At 36.9% G+C, this 18,733-nt stretch overlaps 1 protein-coding gene and 2 pseudogenes across 2 annotated transcripts; 2 read left to right on the forward strand and 1 right to left on the reverse strand.

The window, feature by feature from the left end:
• Positions 1–2,687: 2,687 nt before the first annotated feature.
• LOC125608721 lies at positions 2,688–10,769 on the reverse strand (annotated as a pseudogene).
• Positions 10,770–10,847: 78 nt separating this feature from the next.
• Positions 10,848–13,432, forward strand: LOC106451661 (pseudouridine-5'-phosphate glycosidase). Of its 2 annotated transcripts, none has more exons than XM_013893615.3 (12): positions 10,848–11,013; positions 11,126–11,219; positions 11,291–11,401; positions 11,516–11,598; positions 11,857–11,916; positions 11,983–12,043; positions 12,174–12,280; positions 12,368–12,445; positions 12,532–12,577; positions 12,662–12,782; positions 12,900–12,985; positions 13,128–13,432. In XM_013893615.3, exons 1-12 carry the CDS (start codon positions 10,930–10,932, stop codon positions 13,196–13,198), a joined length of 1,002 nt encoding a protein of 333 aa, XP_013749069.1. In that variant the 5' UTR covers positions 10,848–10,929; the 3' UTR covers positions 13,199–13,432. The 2 variants fall into 2 exon arrangements, with proteins under 2 accessions (XP_013749069.1, XP_013749068.1); XM_013893614.3 differs by having other exon boundaries at positions 10,874–11,013; positions 11,123–11,219.
• Positions 13,433–13,496: 64 nt separating this feature from the next.
• LOC106453770 lies at positions 13,497–15,857 on the forward strand (annotated as a pseudogene).
• The last annotated feature ends 2,876 nt before the right edge of the window (positions 15,858–18,733 follow it).

Raw genomic sequence — 18,733 nt, forward strand, 5'->3', positions numbered from 1 at the left:
AATATGTTTTACAAAATATTTAAAATATTTATATAAACCTTAATGTTCTGATTATATTTTATAAGAACAATTATTGCGTAGTACAAGTGTTTCCATCTTCTTAAATTTCTTCTTAGAATTGTCATATGATATTTATTTCCAATTATTTTTTGAACAAATTTCAATTATTTTTGCATGACATTTAAATATTTTTCCTAACAAAAAGGCAAAAATAAAAATTACTGGTCTAAACAATTACTATTTTCATGTTGACAAAAAATATTATTTTTAATAGTTTATTTGCATGCTCTGTTTCAAGAGAAATAATATCGAATAGATTGGATATTATAATAAATGTATATGTTGATATGACATTTTCATTTATATTATTACCATAAATTTTTGGGAAAATTCTGACAATTAATATATTAAACTAACATAATGATTAGTTAAAATTAACTAAGTTTATAATTACATATTTACCTTTTAAAAATCATTGATGTCATTTACTTGATCTTTGATAGTAATTTTTTGAAGTCTATGTGGTATTAAGATATAAATACTCTAGAAATCATCAGCTACTCAATAAAAATTTCTAAGCCTAGGATAGATATAAAAATAACAAATAGAGTTCTCTGTATTTATGTGTTTTTCAAGATTTTTGATGTTATTGTAATAATGAATTTCTCTTTTTCTAATCTATTTATAATTGTTGTGGTTTTCTAGTTGTGAAATGTGTAAGAATATTTTTATATTCTTATATGACCATTGTGTTTTTTGGTTTGATTATAAAGTTCAAGTTCAAATTAAAATTATGAATTCTAATATAAAAGACGATATTGTGAAAGACCGGTTTCTATTAAAATCATTAGAATTTGGGTGTATTGATAACTTTCTTACCTAATATTAAAAATTATATAATTATATATTACGAAGAATTTTATCTAATTAATATATGTAAAGAAATATGTGTGATGGTAGTTATTAAGTGGTGTCTCTTGATTATGTCTTTTAGTCAATATATGAAGACACACTCATGTATAGTCAGACATGGAAATCTACATAAAATAACTACAACATAAAAGAGAAGTTGAGTTAAGAACTTAGATCCCTTAATGACCTCTCATGCGTTCATGAATGGTTTGATCCGTTTTATGTTTCATCATCATTAAGCATGAATTAAAGGTTAGTGACTTTCTTCTTCTCTAAGAAAACATATTAGAGTTGAGTTAAACTAAATCTAGATTATGAATTTGAGAAAGATTTCATAATTAAAATCAAAAGTTTATCTTACATTTGGTATCAGATCCCGTCTAGATTTAATTAATTTACTTAATGACCTCTCATGCGTTCATGAATGGTTTGATCCGTTTTAAAGAGTGTCCATGATCAATGTATAACAGCAGACGTAAGTTTTCATAAATCGGACGGCTAGTAAACGTACATATCGTTACAGTACATTCGATCAAGTCTGAAATGAGTGTTTAATTATCTGTGTCAGCCACTGGCTTTTTCTTAACTAAAAATACTTTCTGAAAAAAACGATGGTACTGTGTTTACGTATCATTAAGAGAAAGCATAACAGAAATGATAGTGGCGTGAAAAAATATAGTTATGTAAACATACGATTCATAACTGTACGTTGTTAATGTATTCGCATGCATGCAATTTGATTTTTTTTTTGTGGAAAGTCACAATTAAAAGCTGTGATTTAACAAAAGTCACATACGATGCATGTATAAAAAGAAATAAAAATATATTTAACTGACGAATGGAGTGCATGCATGAAGAGTTGCAATGGTTGATAAAGAAGAGTTGCAATGCTCGATAACTCCTTATTTAATGTGTCAACAAAAAAAACTGCAATGGTTGATAACCAAACATTGTAATGCTTGGCTAAAGGTTTTAATTGTTAACACTAAATGTTACAATGGTTTATCACTAAAGAATACAATCATCAACAATTGCAAATGATTCACAATTTATCGTAGTGGCAGTTGAAATGTTTAATTTAATTAGTTGATTAGTGAAAATTTTATTTTGAGAAATGCATGACATAGACTATTTATAGATTTTAAAAATCTATTTGAAAAGTCACAATCCTTTGATTTGAATAGTCGCATTGTTCCAATTTAAATGTTGTTATTTTGAAAAGATACCTATAATAATAATCACAACTTTTTACTTTTTAAAAGATACTTATATGAAGAGTCACAACTTTTAAACAATTTTTAGAAAATATATAACCTTCTAACATTGAACTTTTAGAAAAGACACAACCTTTTATACATCTTTACCAAAAGACACAACCTTTCAAACATAAGTGGATTCACAACCTTTAGAATTAATTGGGATTGTTATTATTAGTAGATTAGAAAAAGTTCAAGAGTTTCTTTTTATACATATAATTTATTATTAATCGAGCTAAATATTTATAGTCAGAAACTATCTGATTTATAGTCGGTCAATGTGTAAAAACTTTAGGTGCACTCAAAAATATTGTCGATGTAAATTTCTTTTCTAGACAAACGCTATTTGAGCACCATCTCAACTTTTCATTTTTTTTTTTTTTTGGAATTCACATGGCCACAAAACACCAGTTTCATGTTCTTTAGACAGAAACTAAAGAAAAATCTGTCAATCTTGTCGGCCTCGATTATGACAATTTTCCGCTTTTAATCTACCATGCAACAGTGTGACACAAGAGATGAACGCCACAAAAGTGTTTATTATCGTTTAGAAACTAAGATGCACTATGAATCGCTGATTTACACCTAACAAGGAAACAAACGAGCCGCCTCATTCCACGGAAGTTTTGAGCTTATAGCAAATTGCATTAGACAATGAACGAAACACATATAAAAGGGATAACCAAGAAGATATAATTGCACAAGTCAAAAGTTGAGATGGAGGTAGAAAATAAACAAATCAGGCGTTGAAGAGTCTCCTTAAAGGCCCATCTTTGCGGTCTTTGGCAGCTTCAGTAAGAGCAATGAACTTCTTAAAGCCAGTGGTTGCAGCTCCTCTGCCAAGAGCCGCTGCTCTCGTCAACACGTCCTCGCTGTTTGCTATGAATCCAGCGGCCGTAGCCTGATTAGTGATTGCCATTGGCGGTGCAGGTGTGGTTGGAACCGGTTGTCGCATTGCAGTTGAAACAGAGGGCTGTGTAAGTCCTAGGCCATGCTTGTTGAAATCATCAAGTATACTCTGCTGATCAGCTTTCTTAAGGCCCTGCATCAACACCACAAAACAATCCAGAGTTAGTTGCGTGACAGTCCAAACTGTAATATATACAATATTGTATAAAATTGGTTTTTAGAAAATCACCTTAAGCTCCAAGATGCGCTGAAACTCCATGGGAGTTCCTTCTGGAAACAGTGCACGGTAAGTGTCAGCCACTGAATCGATTGGAGAGAGTATGACCTTAAGGAGTGCTTCAGCTCGGCTCATTTCACGGCTCACAAACTTGGAATAGCTGGCAGCAGTTGAAGTCTGCAATGATAATTAAAGATCAATCAAAACCAGAAAAATATCATATCGACCCTATCACTGAAACAAGATTAGAATACTCGATTGGGGTTTAGGCGTCACGTCTTTGAGCAGAATATGCTCAGATAACGTCAATAGCCATATTTTCTAAATACAGAGTCACCAGCAGAGGCAGATATACATAAATTGGTACCGATAAGCTAACCTGTCTGGCAAGGGAAGGAATTTCTAGAAGAATCGTCTTCATGGCTTGAGTATCTAGTAACATCTGTGCAACCAAAAGGAAGGCTCAGATACATGATGTGTGAGAGTGATTTCCGGCAGCTAAATTTTAACTCTCAAAGCATGAATACGATTATTCCTAGAATGAGACTAAAGAGTCATTTCAACAGCAACAACAAGCAGAGAAGCTGAAAGAAAATGTGATATAAACAAACTGAATTTGGCACTAGTCTCTGGATACACCTGATAAACTAGATAACAATGTTTTCTCACATGGATTTTAGCCAAGTCACTAGTTGACTACTAGAGAAATTACAATGGAGAGAATTAGTTATGCACATGGAGGATATAGAGGACGAAGGCTGACCTGTTGAGCTCCAGTTTCGGATAGTTGCTTGCATCTGAAAATATTAGCATAGAACCGTGGTCCAAGGGATGATGCCAGCTGCACAAAGTTTTACTAATAAAAAGTCGTTCTCTATAAAGTTGGTCAAGTTAAACACCATGGAACTATTATTCGCAACAGCTTAAGGTAGAGGGTAATGAACTAAGGTTGATGAACGAAGTAGAATAGAAATCTATCTCTATTTTATACAAGACGCAAGCAACGTAAGATAAATTCATGCGGGTCCAAAATTAGTATGAGGAAGTACTCATCACATCACAAAGGCTTTCAAATTTTACCTTGTCGAGGAAAAACTGAAAGTACACTGGTGTTAAGAGGTTCCCAAGGACAGGAATACTGCCGCTTAGAATTGTATTTATTCCATTCACGTACCTGCAAGAAGATACAAGTGCATGCTACTTACAATTGGTCATATAATCAGAAAACAATAGAAGCTTTAAACTCCAGTTAGATCTTACCCAGACTGGTCACCCACACTGTCAAGTGTTCCCCATGGAACACGTGTCATTGCTGCCATTTCATTGTCAAATTTAGTTTCAATTCCAAGGACCAGCGTCACCAATGATTTTGTTATTACGGCAGAAAATTCATCCTGCACAGAAACACAGCTTAAGAAGAATCCAAAATAAGTAGCAATTCAAAGAAAATTATAAGTCCTTCATGTTATCAGTACCTGGACCTCTGACATGTCTACGCCTTCAGCATAATGCGGGTCAATAATTTCTGAGACTTTTTCTGCCAATTCACCAGACTGCAATACAAATAACATACAATTCTTGTGAAGTGCCAATTGTCATTCAGTTAAATCGAAACTTTTTGACAGAATCCTACTGACATCGTCACACATCATGTATCCCGGAACAACAGAACAGTTTGCATTATATAGAAGCAGCAGAAAATATATTACCACCTCACAGGTATTTAAGAAAATTTGCAAACAAATAACTTCGGTATAAGATCACAAAACATTTGAGTAAGTAACTAGACCCATGAAATTTTCTTGGAACTTGATGTGAAGATTGATAGTATCACAGCTGGTCATTTTACATGACTGGCTTAAAATCAAAATAAAACCATATTATACAACCCCAATTAACCTCTCCCAACAGGCTACACACATGTATCATGTATATGCTGCATCCTGAGGGTTCTACAGGTGAAACGAGGGAAGTAACAGAATAATATACAAAAAAAACAACTTACTGTTTTGTGGCAATACTCGGCAGAATTAACTATGTAACATATCACCCTTTCATCTCTGTCCGAGACCTGCATAGAAGAGATAAAAAGGATAAACTAAGTCACAACGCAGACATGAGAAACAGGAATAAGGCAGAGATGCTCAGCACCTTTATCTGTCCGTCCATGCCTGTGGCTGCAGCAACGATACCGGTGCCTCCTTTAGGGAGCTTAAGAAATAGCTTTGTAGCGTATGCCTTCAGAACTCGTTGAAAGACCTGTAAAGAGGAGACCATTTCAAAAGAATGAACTCGGAATCTCCATCCATCTAATATGGGACCGTGAATTTGAGCATTTAAATTGGTCTGCAAACACTATTAAAGAGCACATGTGTGTACCCCCTCCCTTGTAGAAACCTAGGCGGCTTGGAAAGCTAATCTAACGACAAGGGATCTCCAAATAATTATGATACTCCACAAACAAAGCCGGTTCTTAGAAAAAAAAAACATTACCCGAATACCCAGTAAATATACAAAATCAATATCGACGAATGAAAAATGTACCTTGAACAAATTGAATAAAGTCTGGTTCTTAGTGAGAACACTGCACCGTTTCAAGCTCTTCTTTATATCGCTAAACAACTGCAAACAAAGCAAATAGTAATTTCGTAACAAAACTAAATTTGAATGGCTACAGAAGATAAGATATAATGTGACAGATACGGTTTTTATAGGAATGTTACCAAGTTCTCACAGGCTAATCTACTAATATCATATTGATTATGATATATCCAGTTTCACACAGAAAACTTTTCCTACTAACTACTCAAACATCCCCTAGACATGACAACGGGTTTATTTTTTTCAGCTCAATGGTAATGACCGAGTAGGTTCTGGGTTTCAAGTAGAGAGTTCTTTAATAGACCTGTATAAAGAATCAAACTACCCGTGCCACAACCTAGTGCAAGTCGTGAATCATTTAATATAATAAATAAAGATGTAAATCTCTGTCAAAGTTAACACTCTCAGAACCCCTACTTAAAGAGGCTTGCCAAGGTACTCACCTGAGTGCTGCTATGTAAAACATTATTTTGACTTCCATCCTCAATATCCCATGTTTCCTCCTGATAAAGAAATGAAAATTATAAGAACTTCACAAAGCTTGGATCAAAAACAATTTCGTTATGCGAAAAAATTAAATTACCTGAACAACTTTCTCCAGGCGTTCCATAAGTGTCTTCTCTTCCAACTCAATATATGGGGTTAAATGAGGTTCGAAGCAAGAAGAGATAATTCCACGGAAATTGAACTGCCAGGTCGAGATTTACATCAGTGAGTAAAGAAATCATTGAAATGATACTATGATAGAATAGCTCAAATGGATAAGGAAAATCTTCTATCAAAGCAATGTTATGCCAATTACTAGCCACTTTCACTTGCTTTTAAGAAACTCCAGAACTACAATAGAAATGACAACAGCCAAAGTCAGAGAGAGATAACAAGAAAAAAGGAATGTACCCCAGCTCCAGGAGCAGATAAATCTTTGTTTCCGGTCTTTTCCTGTTGAAACAAAGAGCAAAAATTATCATAACAAACTTTAAGCGATCATAAAACATCACTATACAGTTTTCCATAGTACATTTGAAGAACATAAAACATACATTTTCCCCGGATTCTTGACCAGCAGCAAATTTCTTTTCATACTTCTTGCGAATTTTGGATATATTCTGACTATTGTTTTCCCATGTACCAATTTCTTCAATGTCATCTCCGATATCACTAGTAGGAACATCACCACCAAATTTCTTTTCAAGTTCCTTTTCAAACTCCACTGTCCTTTGTAGTGCCTAATCATTCACATCAAACTTTAATAAAAGCCTGAAACATTCCACAAAATATCAAGAAGTAACAGGATAATAAGATTTATAATCATCAGATATTCTCTTCAGAGGTGAAACAATGCTCTTAGAGATATACAATCCATCTGATAAATATAATGAGACTTTAATGTTACGACAAGCATGTGTATGCTACTATTGATTAGAGAGAGTATGGCTGACCAGTAGCAATGTCGCTACTTCTGGTTTCTCTTTCATGTTGACCAGAATAGATTCTACTTGTTTCCTGAAAAAAATGATGGGAACACATGACGTTTAAGAAGGTTACATATTGTTGTTAGATTAAGATTAACAGTTAATACTGCCGCTATATCTTTCACAGCGTAGTGACTACTACAATGCAGCAAAGCATACACACCAAAAAAAGAATCATCCATATACTGAAGCAGAACTTAGAGATACTTACAACAATTCTATCAAAATGGGATGTGGTACTTATAACCAATTAACATTTATCATTTATCCATAAGATTTAACTGATCTTTAATTAGTAGTAGCTATTATAAATAATGCATTTGTTATAATTTCCAAAACTATGAACCATTCCCAAAAACTTGTCACTCGTATACGAACAAAATTTTCTGTATCAAAACTTTTCTTCTTTATCGAATTTTCATTTACACCACGCAAAGTAGGGTTGTTATGTAGCTATGTTGTAACAATAAAAGTGTGCGTCAAATATCTAGGTCAGAAAAGTAGGGGTGTTAAGTTGCCATGCCCTAAATTTTTAATGAGCTCCAAGAGTAAAAATGAAGAATACCTGAGCAAATATGAAGATAAGAGAAGGCCAGAGATGTTCATCAAAAAGTCAAGAGGCAATACCTTGTTTTCTTGCAGAACTGGATGCAAAGTCTATAAGGCACATGCCAAGAAGCGGGGAAAATCTTCCAAATTTCTTCATTTGTACGGATTCGACGCTTTATCCACGCATATCTCCTCTCTGTTTTATCCAGCTTTGCCAATTCTGCCAGCAAGTAACCACTTGGCAATTATGTAAAACAATACATGAAAAATGTACGGCATTGTGCAACATACCAGCTCCTTCGAAAATTTGTTCATATGAGGTTAGCTCCCGGCTACAGAAGTTGTTTACCAACTCTTCCCTGACAGATGACTCCAAAGCATCAACAACCAAACAAGAATCAGATAACTGTTGTAGCAAATTTGTTTCCTCTGTCTCTTTCCCGGTACCTAAACTGAAATCACAACAATATACATTTTTAGGAAAAGTACCTTTTAACAAATAAAGGGGGATGTGGAGAATGGGAGTGGTGGTGGTGGGGGGTGGGGGGGGGGGGGGGGGGGGGGGGGGGGGGAGGATGGGGATTTATATCAGTGTAGCACCAAGAAAAGAAGCAGTCAATAACCTAATCACTATGCAGATACTACTCGTACAAAACCGCATGCCAGCCAACAAGCATGTTGTACCAATTTCTGACATCATATTGCAAAATTTATCCCCTGATACGTTGCAATATTCTACGGATTGAAGATAAAGAAATTAAGAAAGAGAGGCAGGATCAATCACTAGAACTACAGTGGACCCCTTTTGGCTATTTCTGTAGAACTATTTTAGCATAAATTACGGTAAGATCACTAGAGGCATTACCTCGAAAAATCAGAAAATACATGAGACTTGAGGACTTGCTTAATATTATTAAGCTTTTCCCTCAGTTCCATGATTTTAGGAACATCCCTATACGCTTCGAAGTGATTACATAATTGGTTTACGGCCTGAAACATATTACAAAAATCAAAATTTTAAAGATATAATCAGAAAGTGAGAATAGTCATCTGCTAGGAAATCCAGCAAAGTGTCCTAGGGTTACAGTTGATTGTGAAAAAGAGAAAGAGCTGCCTTGGGCGAACATAAAGCAAAAAAAGTAAATGAACTCTACAACCAACGTAACAGAAGCAACAGACGCATAAGATTGTTGAACTAAAATAAAAAGATACCTCCAGCTGTGCAGCTGCCTCCTTGTATTGTCTTTTTGACGCCATCACCTGAAGCTGTTCAACAGCAGAGACTGCCATAGCAAGGTAGGGAATTTTATCAATGTGGTTTTGTGTACTTGGTCAACTAATACTACGCCGATGGCATATATTTGATTACCATGTAAAGATTAACATAGATCCACAAGTAGATTAACCAGAAACATCATGCATAACTTGGAACCCTATTTATATAGGGCTTTATTTCACTTAAGGTGTGATTCTGATTTCAGGATACTATGACCAGATAAGTTAAGTTAAATTGCTGCTAACTGACCTAACATTGTGAGACGATGAAGAGCAGTGATGGTCGTGGTTATGTTCTTTTTTTGCAAAATCTAACTTCTTAATGTCACGGCATATTTCTTGCACCATTGCTTCACTTTGCTCAGCTTTGGATTTAATCTCTTGAATCTTATAGGAGAGTTCCTGTGTTAATTAAAAGCCAAAATCAAATCCCCTTGCGACTGAATAGATAGGAGAAACGAAAAAGGAAATGATATATTAACAGTATGATGGATACAATACATAACAAACAACGTATGAGAAAACTAACCTCCACAGCACGCGTAGCATCAGCAAGATCTTCTTTCGCTTTAGTTCCGGAGTTACTCTGGAGTATGATTTCCATCCCAAGAATAAGATTCAAAACCATATATTATTCTTTAAACACAGAAAAAAATGTTGCTTTTTTGTGCAGACAAGGCTCAATGTACACATCCACAAGAAATTGATAAAGAGTGACTCACAAATGTTCCAGACAACACTAAGTATTAAGAATTAAAAAAAAAGGGGAGCTACAAACTTCTGTAAACTCAAAACATATCTAGAGCCTAAGAGAAAGTATCACATAAACTTCTGTAAGGGAGCAATAAGGAAGAAGCAAATCTGACCTGTTGACGAACAGCAGAAAGAATGCTAGCATCAACCCGGCGAATCTCACCATGAATCTTTTGCATAAGCGGCTCAACGCCAGATAGCGATGCTTCTGTAAAGGGAAACACACACCATTTTGAAACTCATGTTAAAGCAAGAAAGTACCAGTTAATCAGCAGCAGAACTACGCGTCCTGATTACAGAATCAAAAGATAAACAGCTCCGAACCATAAAGAGCATGACTGTTCTGAAAAAAAAGATCACCTGTTGGGAACATCTGGTTGATATACTCCAACGCACTCGACTTATCCATGGCTTGATCAAAACCAAAATCACTCGAAATGATCTGTAAAAACGAACATAAGGGACAAACTTTTTTAGCGCGAATGAACACATGGCCCCATAAATTAGGCAACGCAACCATTATTAGATCACGAGTTGCGAATACTTTTGCTGAGATCGGGGACAATTAGTGTGACAATCGAAGAAGCTTACAGAATTTGAAGACGTAAGAGAGAGAGAGAACGCAACGCATACCTGAGTACAGCGAGGACGATCGGCAAACGGCGGCGATGAATGCCGGCGACGGCGACTGAGATCAGAACGGATCGGATCGGAGATACGCTCCCAACGGACGATCCAAACACTCTCGGATTGAAAATTAGATCTCTCTCTCTCTCTCTCCCTCTCCAACTCCAAGGTTTCTTACAATACCGAAATCATCCGAACCGATCAATAATCATGAACCGAACCGAACCGGTTAAGAAGTACCAGTATATAGATACACATTTTAAGCTCCGGTTTGTTTTGGTTTTGTTTCGTCTACAACGGTTTGAGAGAGTTAAAGAGTACTTCTTCATTCCCTGCATAGCGAACTTGTTGAAGAGAAATGGCTTCTTCTTCTTCTTCGGCTGCTCTTTATAGAATCTCAAATCTCCAGAATCATATCTCCCCTCTTGAAGCAACCAACAAGGTTTCTCTATAAAGAAAAAGGATCCTCCTTTTTTTTTCTTCTCAATTTCGTGTTTTATAGTCTCTTAGTCTGATCTTGATTTGACTTTCAATTAAAACTGGATTTGAAGCAGCTTAGGAGTCTGGTGAAGATATCTCCACAAGTATCTGAAGCCTTATCCAACGGACGTGCTGTGGTCGCTCTTGAGTCAACCATTATCTCCCATGGTTTAGATTAGATTATTTGCTGTTTCCAAAACTCAAAGCTTACTGGTCTGATTTCAACTGCATTTTCGTAGGGATGCCTTACCCTCAGAACCTGCAAACAGCAAAAGAGGTGGAGTCTATTGTGAGAGAGAATGGAGCAGTTCCTGCCACAATAGCTATCTTGAACGGAGTTCCTTGCATAGGTGAGTTACTTCATTTTGGTTGAATCATTAAATGATCTGATTATGTGTAAGCACTAGACTTTCTTGTAGGTGTTTTCTTCTCCTTATAGATAGATGCTGATTTTTAGTAAACAGGTCTGAACGAAGACGAGCTTGAACGTCTTGCATCTCTGGGGAAAAGTGTCCAAAAGACTGCAGGCAGGGACATAGCATATGTTGTGAGTCACTCACTCTGTGCTCTCCTCATTTCTTGTGGCTCTCTTCTTATCACACTATCATAATGTTCAACCGAGATCATAAGACTTGCTTCTTCTGTTTAAGGTTGCTTGCATCATCAATTCAATCAATCTAGCTTCTTTAACCTACCTTAACTCCAAACTAACCAGCTTTGTATAGGCGAACACAGTTCTTTACTTCCAATCAACGGAGGACTTGCTTTATTCTCCCATATATTGCCTTAAAATGTTTTACTTCAGGTGGCTACAAGAGGAAATGGTGCAACTACAGTCTCTGCAACCTTGTTTTTCGCTTCTATGGTAACTCATTTGGTAATATTGTTATCATTTATACTCATTTAATCCAGAGGACTTTGGTTGTTGTAGGTTGGCATCCAAGTCTTTGTAACCGGTGGAATTGGGGGTGTACATAGGCATGCCAACCAAAGTAAGTTTCATCTCCATTTTGTACCCTTTAATTTTCAAAAGTTCTATCTACATGGTTAGAATCTCTGTTTGGATGCTACTAAAGCCAATATGCACTCCCCAAGCGATGCTAATATGTGTTTGTGGTGCAGCTATGGACATATCATCTGATCTTATTGCACTTGGAAGGACTCCTATAGCTGTGATATCAGCAGGCGTTAAATCCATACTTGATATTCCAAAGACTCTTGAATATTTGGTAACAATCTTAAAATTGAGCTTCCTACATAACGTTGTGTGATATCAGAATTTGAGTTTTGAAAGGAGCTATTCGTTGGCAATGCAGGAAACTCAAGAAGTGTATGTTGCTGCATACAAGAGCGATGAGTTTCCGGCATTTTTCACAGAAAAAAGCGGCTGTAAGGTGCAAAATTGTCCATTAGCACTGATCTTAATCACTTGTTTCTACTTAGACGTTTAGTTCTGATGTATATATATTGGATTCTTTAGGCACCTTCTCGTGTAGATAGCCCTGAAGACTGTGCTCGAGTAATAGGCAAGTGTAGACTTTGTCTCTAAATTTCCTTTTCTTAAAAGTATTTCTTATCTCTTACCACCGTGAGTAAACCACTTTCGTCAGATGCAAACAAGAAGCTAAACCGTCAGGCAGGGATTCTATTTGCTGTTCCAATCCCGAAACAGCATTCAGCCGCTGGAAATCTTATAGAATCAGCAACACAGCGTGCTCTTACAGAAGCAAGGTCCATAGGGAGTAGCTAATATCTTCCATGCATACTTGCATCAGAATAAATTAACGGCTTTGCTTCTTTTTCTTATTTCATCACAATCTGAAACCTGAATTTTTTTTTTTTTGCCAGGGAACAAAACGTTACGGGAAATGCAGAAACTCCGTTCTTGCTTGCACGGGTAAATGAGTTAACTGGAGGCACTTCACTTGCAGCAAGTATCCTTTCTCTGGAGGTTCCCTTAATCTCTTATGATAATCTACCAAAATCTTTCAGTGTCTAATCACTTTAAGTAGTTCAGAAATTTATATCGTATCCAAAACAGCAATGTCTCAGTTGAGTTCCTTGACACAGTTTCAGACATTGCGCTTGTGAAAAACAATGCACTTATCGGTTCGCAGATTGCGGTAGCCCTTTCTCAGCTAACGTGAGCTACCTTATCAATCTAAAGCTCAAGCTCGATTCAGGACATCTCAAAAACGTTCTGGATTGGTAGTTATCTAGTGTTTTTTAATGTTTTTCTTTAACCCAAGAAACTCTTTTAAACATATTTTCACATGTTTATATTAAAATTTATTCTATATATCATGTGGAACCTGATTTACCGCCTTGTGTAACTTTTTTCCCTGAAGATTAAGCTATTTAATTATTGATTATACTTATCATAGACGATCTCAAGGATAGATCTGTTCTAGAGACTATAGCCATGTTCGTTTGGTTGCCGCAGGTTTCAGCGTCAGCAGCAGCATCAGCAGCAGCGTCAGCGGTAGTGTCAGCGTCAGCGGCGACGGCAGCGTCAATGAGGACAATTGTTGTTCGTTTCGCAGACGCTGCCGCATATTATATCGCGACCGCAGGTTTTATCGGCGTCAGCCGCAGGACGCAGCGTCAGACGCAGCTTCCTGTGTCAACGAAACGAACAAGAGTTGACGCAGAATGTTGACGCTGCTGCTGCCGCCGGTACCTGCGGCAACCAAACGAACAGCCTTTATATCTATAGTAACACTATCTCTTGCTTTAAAGCTCTCTATAGTTTTTCGTGACAACAATGGCTGCATTCACCGTTGACTCTCAACTCTGCTCCATCGCCATTCTCGTATGGCTCTTCTCATGCTTCTGCCTCTCTGCTTTCTTCTTCAAGAAACGAAAGGAGCCGGAACTCCAAGACTGTTATCTACCTCCGAGCCCACCGTCTGTTCCGGTCATTGGTCATCTTCACCTTCTCCTCTCTGTTCCAGACTTCCAGTTCACAAATCATTTCAGAAACTCTCTTCAAAGTATGATCATCTCCTTTACCTTCGCGCTTTTACTAGCCCAATTGTTCTGGTCTCATCGGGCTCCATGGCCTAACGAGGTTTTGAAGATCCAAGACCTGAACTTTGCTACTCGCACCCGCCAGGATCCCTTAATGGAAAACTCAAATACTTTTTGGATATTTTGGCTTTATTTCAGCTTCTTATGGAGATTACTGGAGGTTCATGAAGAAACTCCTAGTCACAAATCTTCTGGGCTCTCATTCTCTCGAGCGGACACGGCTCATCCGTGGGGAAGAATATGTTACGTTGTTTGACAAGGCGACAAAGAATGAGGCTGTTGATGTTGGTAAAGAGATGATAAATCTGACGAATAACACCACCATTTGTAGGATGATCATGGGGAGGAAATGTTCAGAGGAGAACGGTCAAGCAGAGCAACTTAGAGACTTGTTGACCAAATCACTTAGTTTGGTGAGGAAGTTCCTTATAGCTACCACGGTTGGTCGACTTCTCAAGAAGCTCGGTATCTCGTTGTTTGAGAAAGAAATCATGGAGGTCTCGCAGAAGTATGATGAGTTGCTGGAAAATATTATTAAGGAACGTGAAGATAATCCGAATAAGAAAGAGGACAGATGTTTAAGGTTTTGTTGGAAAGAGTTTAAGGTTTCCAGGAACCAAATCAAAACGTTAGCAAAAATAAAATAAAAAGTTTATCTTCATGTTCTTCTTCAATGGCTACCAGATAATAAAAGATCATGCAAAGTCTCTTACCTTTTAACATTGTGTTGGAACTTTTCCTTGGAGGCACAGAGACTTCAGGACAAACAACATCGTGGATAATGGCTGAACTCATTAACCATCCAGAGATGCTCAAAAGATTGAGAGAAGAGATAGAATCTGTTGCCGGAAAAACGAAGTTGATTCAAGAAACAGATCGCTCCAACCTGCCGTATTTGCAGGCTGTGGTGAAAGAAGGGCTTAGACTACACGCACATTCGCCAATCGTGGCGAGGAATGCAACTGAAGGGTGTAAGATCGGAGGGTTTTACATACCACAGAACACAACGATGATCATTAACACTTATGCGGTGATGAGAGATCCAGATTCATGGGAAAGAACCAGACGAGTTTCAGCCCAGGAGGTTCATGGTTCCTCCTTCAAAAGGGAATAAAGAAATGAGAGAGCTGTTAGATTTGAACTACATTCCTTTTGGACCGGAAGACATTTGAATGTTAATTTCGTCGCAACCGTTTTTGATCCCAACAAACTTCACTTTTGATGCCATCCAGTTGAACAACACCGACTTTTTTTCTAAAGACAATCTGAATATCGGAACGAGAACTTGTCCATTGCTTTTTATATGTAACTCACTTCTTGAGCAAATATCCGACAAGTCCAACCTCGATTTTAAGTTATCGGTTGTCTTCCCTAGGACATTCAATATAGTATTCATGATGTTCTTAAAGAAATTCTTCTCTATATGCATCACATCGAAGTTGTGGCACAGGAGAATGTCCTTCTAATATGGCAACTCCCAAAATATACTCTTCTTGTGCCACTTGTGATGAACATCGTAAGAATCAGGCATATTATGAGGGACATGCCAATTACCACCACAACGAACTGTTTCGTTAGCTCCGTAGTAGTCGATTTGCGCTTCAATTTGTTCTCCAGTTAGATATGGAGGAGCAGTGTCTCTTACAACCCTTTTATGCTTAAACAAATTCTTGTTTCTTCGGTACGGATGGCCAATGGGAAGAAATCGACGGTGACAATCGAACCAACTTGTATTCCTATCATTCTTCAATTTGTTCTCCAGTTAGATATGGAGGAGCAGTGTCTCTCACAACCCTTTTGTGCCTAAACAAATTCTTGTTTCTTCGGTACGAATGACCAATGGGAAGAAATCGACGGTGACAATCGAACCAACTTGTATTCCTACCATTCTTCAGTTAAAACGCATATGTCGTTCCATTACAATATGGACAAGCTAATCTCTCATGTGTAGTCCATCCAGACAACATCTCATAGGCATGAAAGTCACTTATGGTTCAAAAGCATTGCTCGCATCGTAAAATTCGTCTTCGTTGAGCAATTATACGTCCTCACCCTTATTGCCCACAAATCCTTCAACTCTTTAATCAGTGGTTGTAGGAAAACATCCACAGACTTTTTTGGATGGTTCAGACCAAGTACTAATATGGTCAAGAATAGCAATTTCCGTTGCATGCACATCTCCGGTGGTAGGTTGTATGGCGTAAGAAAAACTGACCACAATGAATACTATCTCCCTGACATTCCGAATGGAATAAATTCATATGTGCATAATCCGAGATACACATTCCGGCTATTCCTAGCGAAATCCGGATGTACTTTGTTAAAATGTTTCTAGGCTCTTACATCTGATGTATGAGTCATCTCACAATCTGTCTGAGTATGCTTGGCATGTCATCTCATCTTTTTAGCAGTCTGCTCTGATTGGTATAATATTTTCAATCTGTCTGTAATTGGTAGGTATCAGATCCTTTGGTACAGTACCCTATTACGTCCTCGTCCTTACGGCTTGAATCGTGGCTTCTTGCAGAATCAACATTCTTCTAACTTGTCATCATCTCCCAGTAGATCATGCAGTTGTCGATGCAAACATCTACCATCTCCAAAGGAAACCGAAGACTATAAACCAGTTTTTGAATCTCATAATAAGAATCAACAGACACATTGTCTTCTGGCAAATACTCTTTAAACAAGTCTGCATATTCATTCATACAACTTTCAGGTAGATTATGATATGTTTTAATATTCATCATTCTAGCAGCCAACGACAATTTAGAGATACATTCTCTACAACCACTGTAAAGTGGCTGATTCGCCGCATTTAATATTTCATTAAAAAAATTTGCATCTATATTAGGTTCTTCATCTTCATCATGAGCTACGAATGCATCAGCTACCGTATCATGAACCCTATCATAATCTACCATCTGCTCTTTCTGATGGTAACTATGTTCATTATGCAAATGATGATTAATCGATCATTCCTGAAAATTGCTATTACTACTACTAACTTCATTCTGATCATAATTATAACCTTCTACATGTTGAAACCAGATATAGTAATTTGGCGTGAAACCTCTATTTATTAAATGCTTCCAAACATTTTCACGATTTGCCAATTTCGAATTGTTGCATTTTCGACAAGGACATAATATCTTACCACTTTCTTGAGCGAGGGGTGTGAAATCTGCTTGATGCATAAATTTCTCTAGTCCCGCAAGGTATTCTTTCGTCACTCTTCCGTTAGCATCTCTATGCATATACATCCACCTCTGCAACTCAAAAATATTCACGGAGCCCGACATTTTTTTTTTTCACATTTTTTTTCTTGTTGGTGTGTTTAAAATGATGTTCAAATGTCCATATTTATAAGAAACTTTCGAATCTGGTAGTTGTAATTTTCCTAGGAATTTACGACGAAATTTAGTTAGGTGGTCGAAAAAACGTGTTATTTGGTAGATTCAAAATTTTCTCGCTAAATAGACGTAAAATATTTCCTCGTAACATACACGCTACATTTACGTCGAGTTTACGAAGAAAGCGTATTTTCTCGTTAAAGCCACGTGATATTACATTGGCTTTACGATGAAATCATTTCGTCGTTACTTTACAAGGAAATAAAACTGATTTTATATTTCTTCGCAAGTTTTTCGTAAAGTCGACGTAACCTTACAAGGATTATTTTTCTTCGTTAAATTTTCTTGCTAAACTTGTGTTTTCTTGATTCCAGTTCATCGTAATGAAATAAACACGAGTGAAAGCAAAACATTGAGTGGCACTAGCACATGGTCCTTTAACAATATTATCGTTAAATTCCAATAAACTAATTGCGAGGGATCATGGATGAATGATGATGATTCAAGAAAATGAAATAACTACCTGCTCTATTTTATTTTATGTGTGGGCGAATGTATGAACGCAATAAGCAACTTTTTGTTTCCTTCTTTTTTTGGGTAGAGCTCGAGTCTTCAGTGAACAATCAAAGTACTCTTTATATTATTTTATACAAAAATAAAAATCAAAGTTCTATACATTATTGACCTTAAACCAAACTAAGAGACTAACTGACTGAACATATACTTATTGATTTATAAAATGCTTGCGATATAATTACACCATAAAAAAAAAAAAAAATTGCTTTATGGGTTTACCATACTAAATTATGCATCTTTTCAGCTAATAAATCGGTCTTTTATAAATCCTTTGGTATAATAACAGAGGAGAGGACAAAATGGTCCACACTAGAGATATACATGAATCAAATATCCATGCTTTTAGACGATCTTGACCTCGTTAACGAGCACCGGGACCGAGCACTCATTCGAATCCAAAATTACCAACACGCCGCCACAAAATATTATAATTCCAACGGACGAAATCGCAGATTCAACGAAGAGGATCTGATCCTTCGCAAAGTCTTCCAAAACACCGCCGAACGAAACGCGGGAAAACTTGGAGCAAACTAGAAAGGACCCACAGGATCGAAAAAGTCGTTCGACCAGGTTCCTACGAAATAGCCAACATGCAAGGCGTAAAAATTTCGAGAACCTGAAACGCAATGCATCTCAAAAAATACTATCACTAAACAAACCACTTCACGATTACCGAACTACGAGACGGCTTGAACTCCATAAGGAGTACGTAGGCAGTTTGTC

Source organism: Brassica napus, chromosome A5, assembly GCF_020379485.1.
Source record: "Brassica napus cultivar Da-Ae chromosome A5, Da-Ae, whole genome shotgun sequence".
NCBI lineage: Eukaryota > Viridiplantae > Streptophyta > Magnoliopsida > Brassicales > Brassicaceae > Brassica > Brassica napus.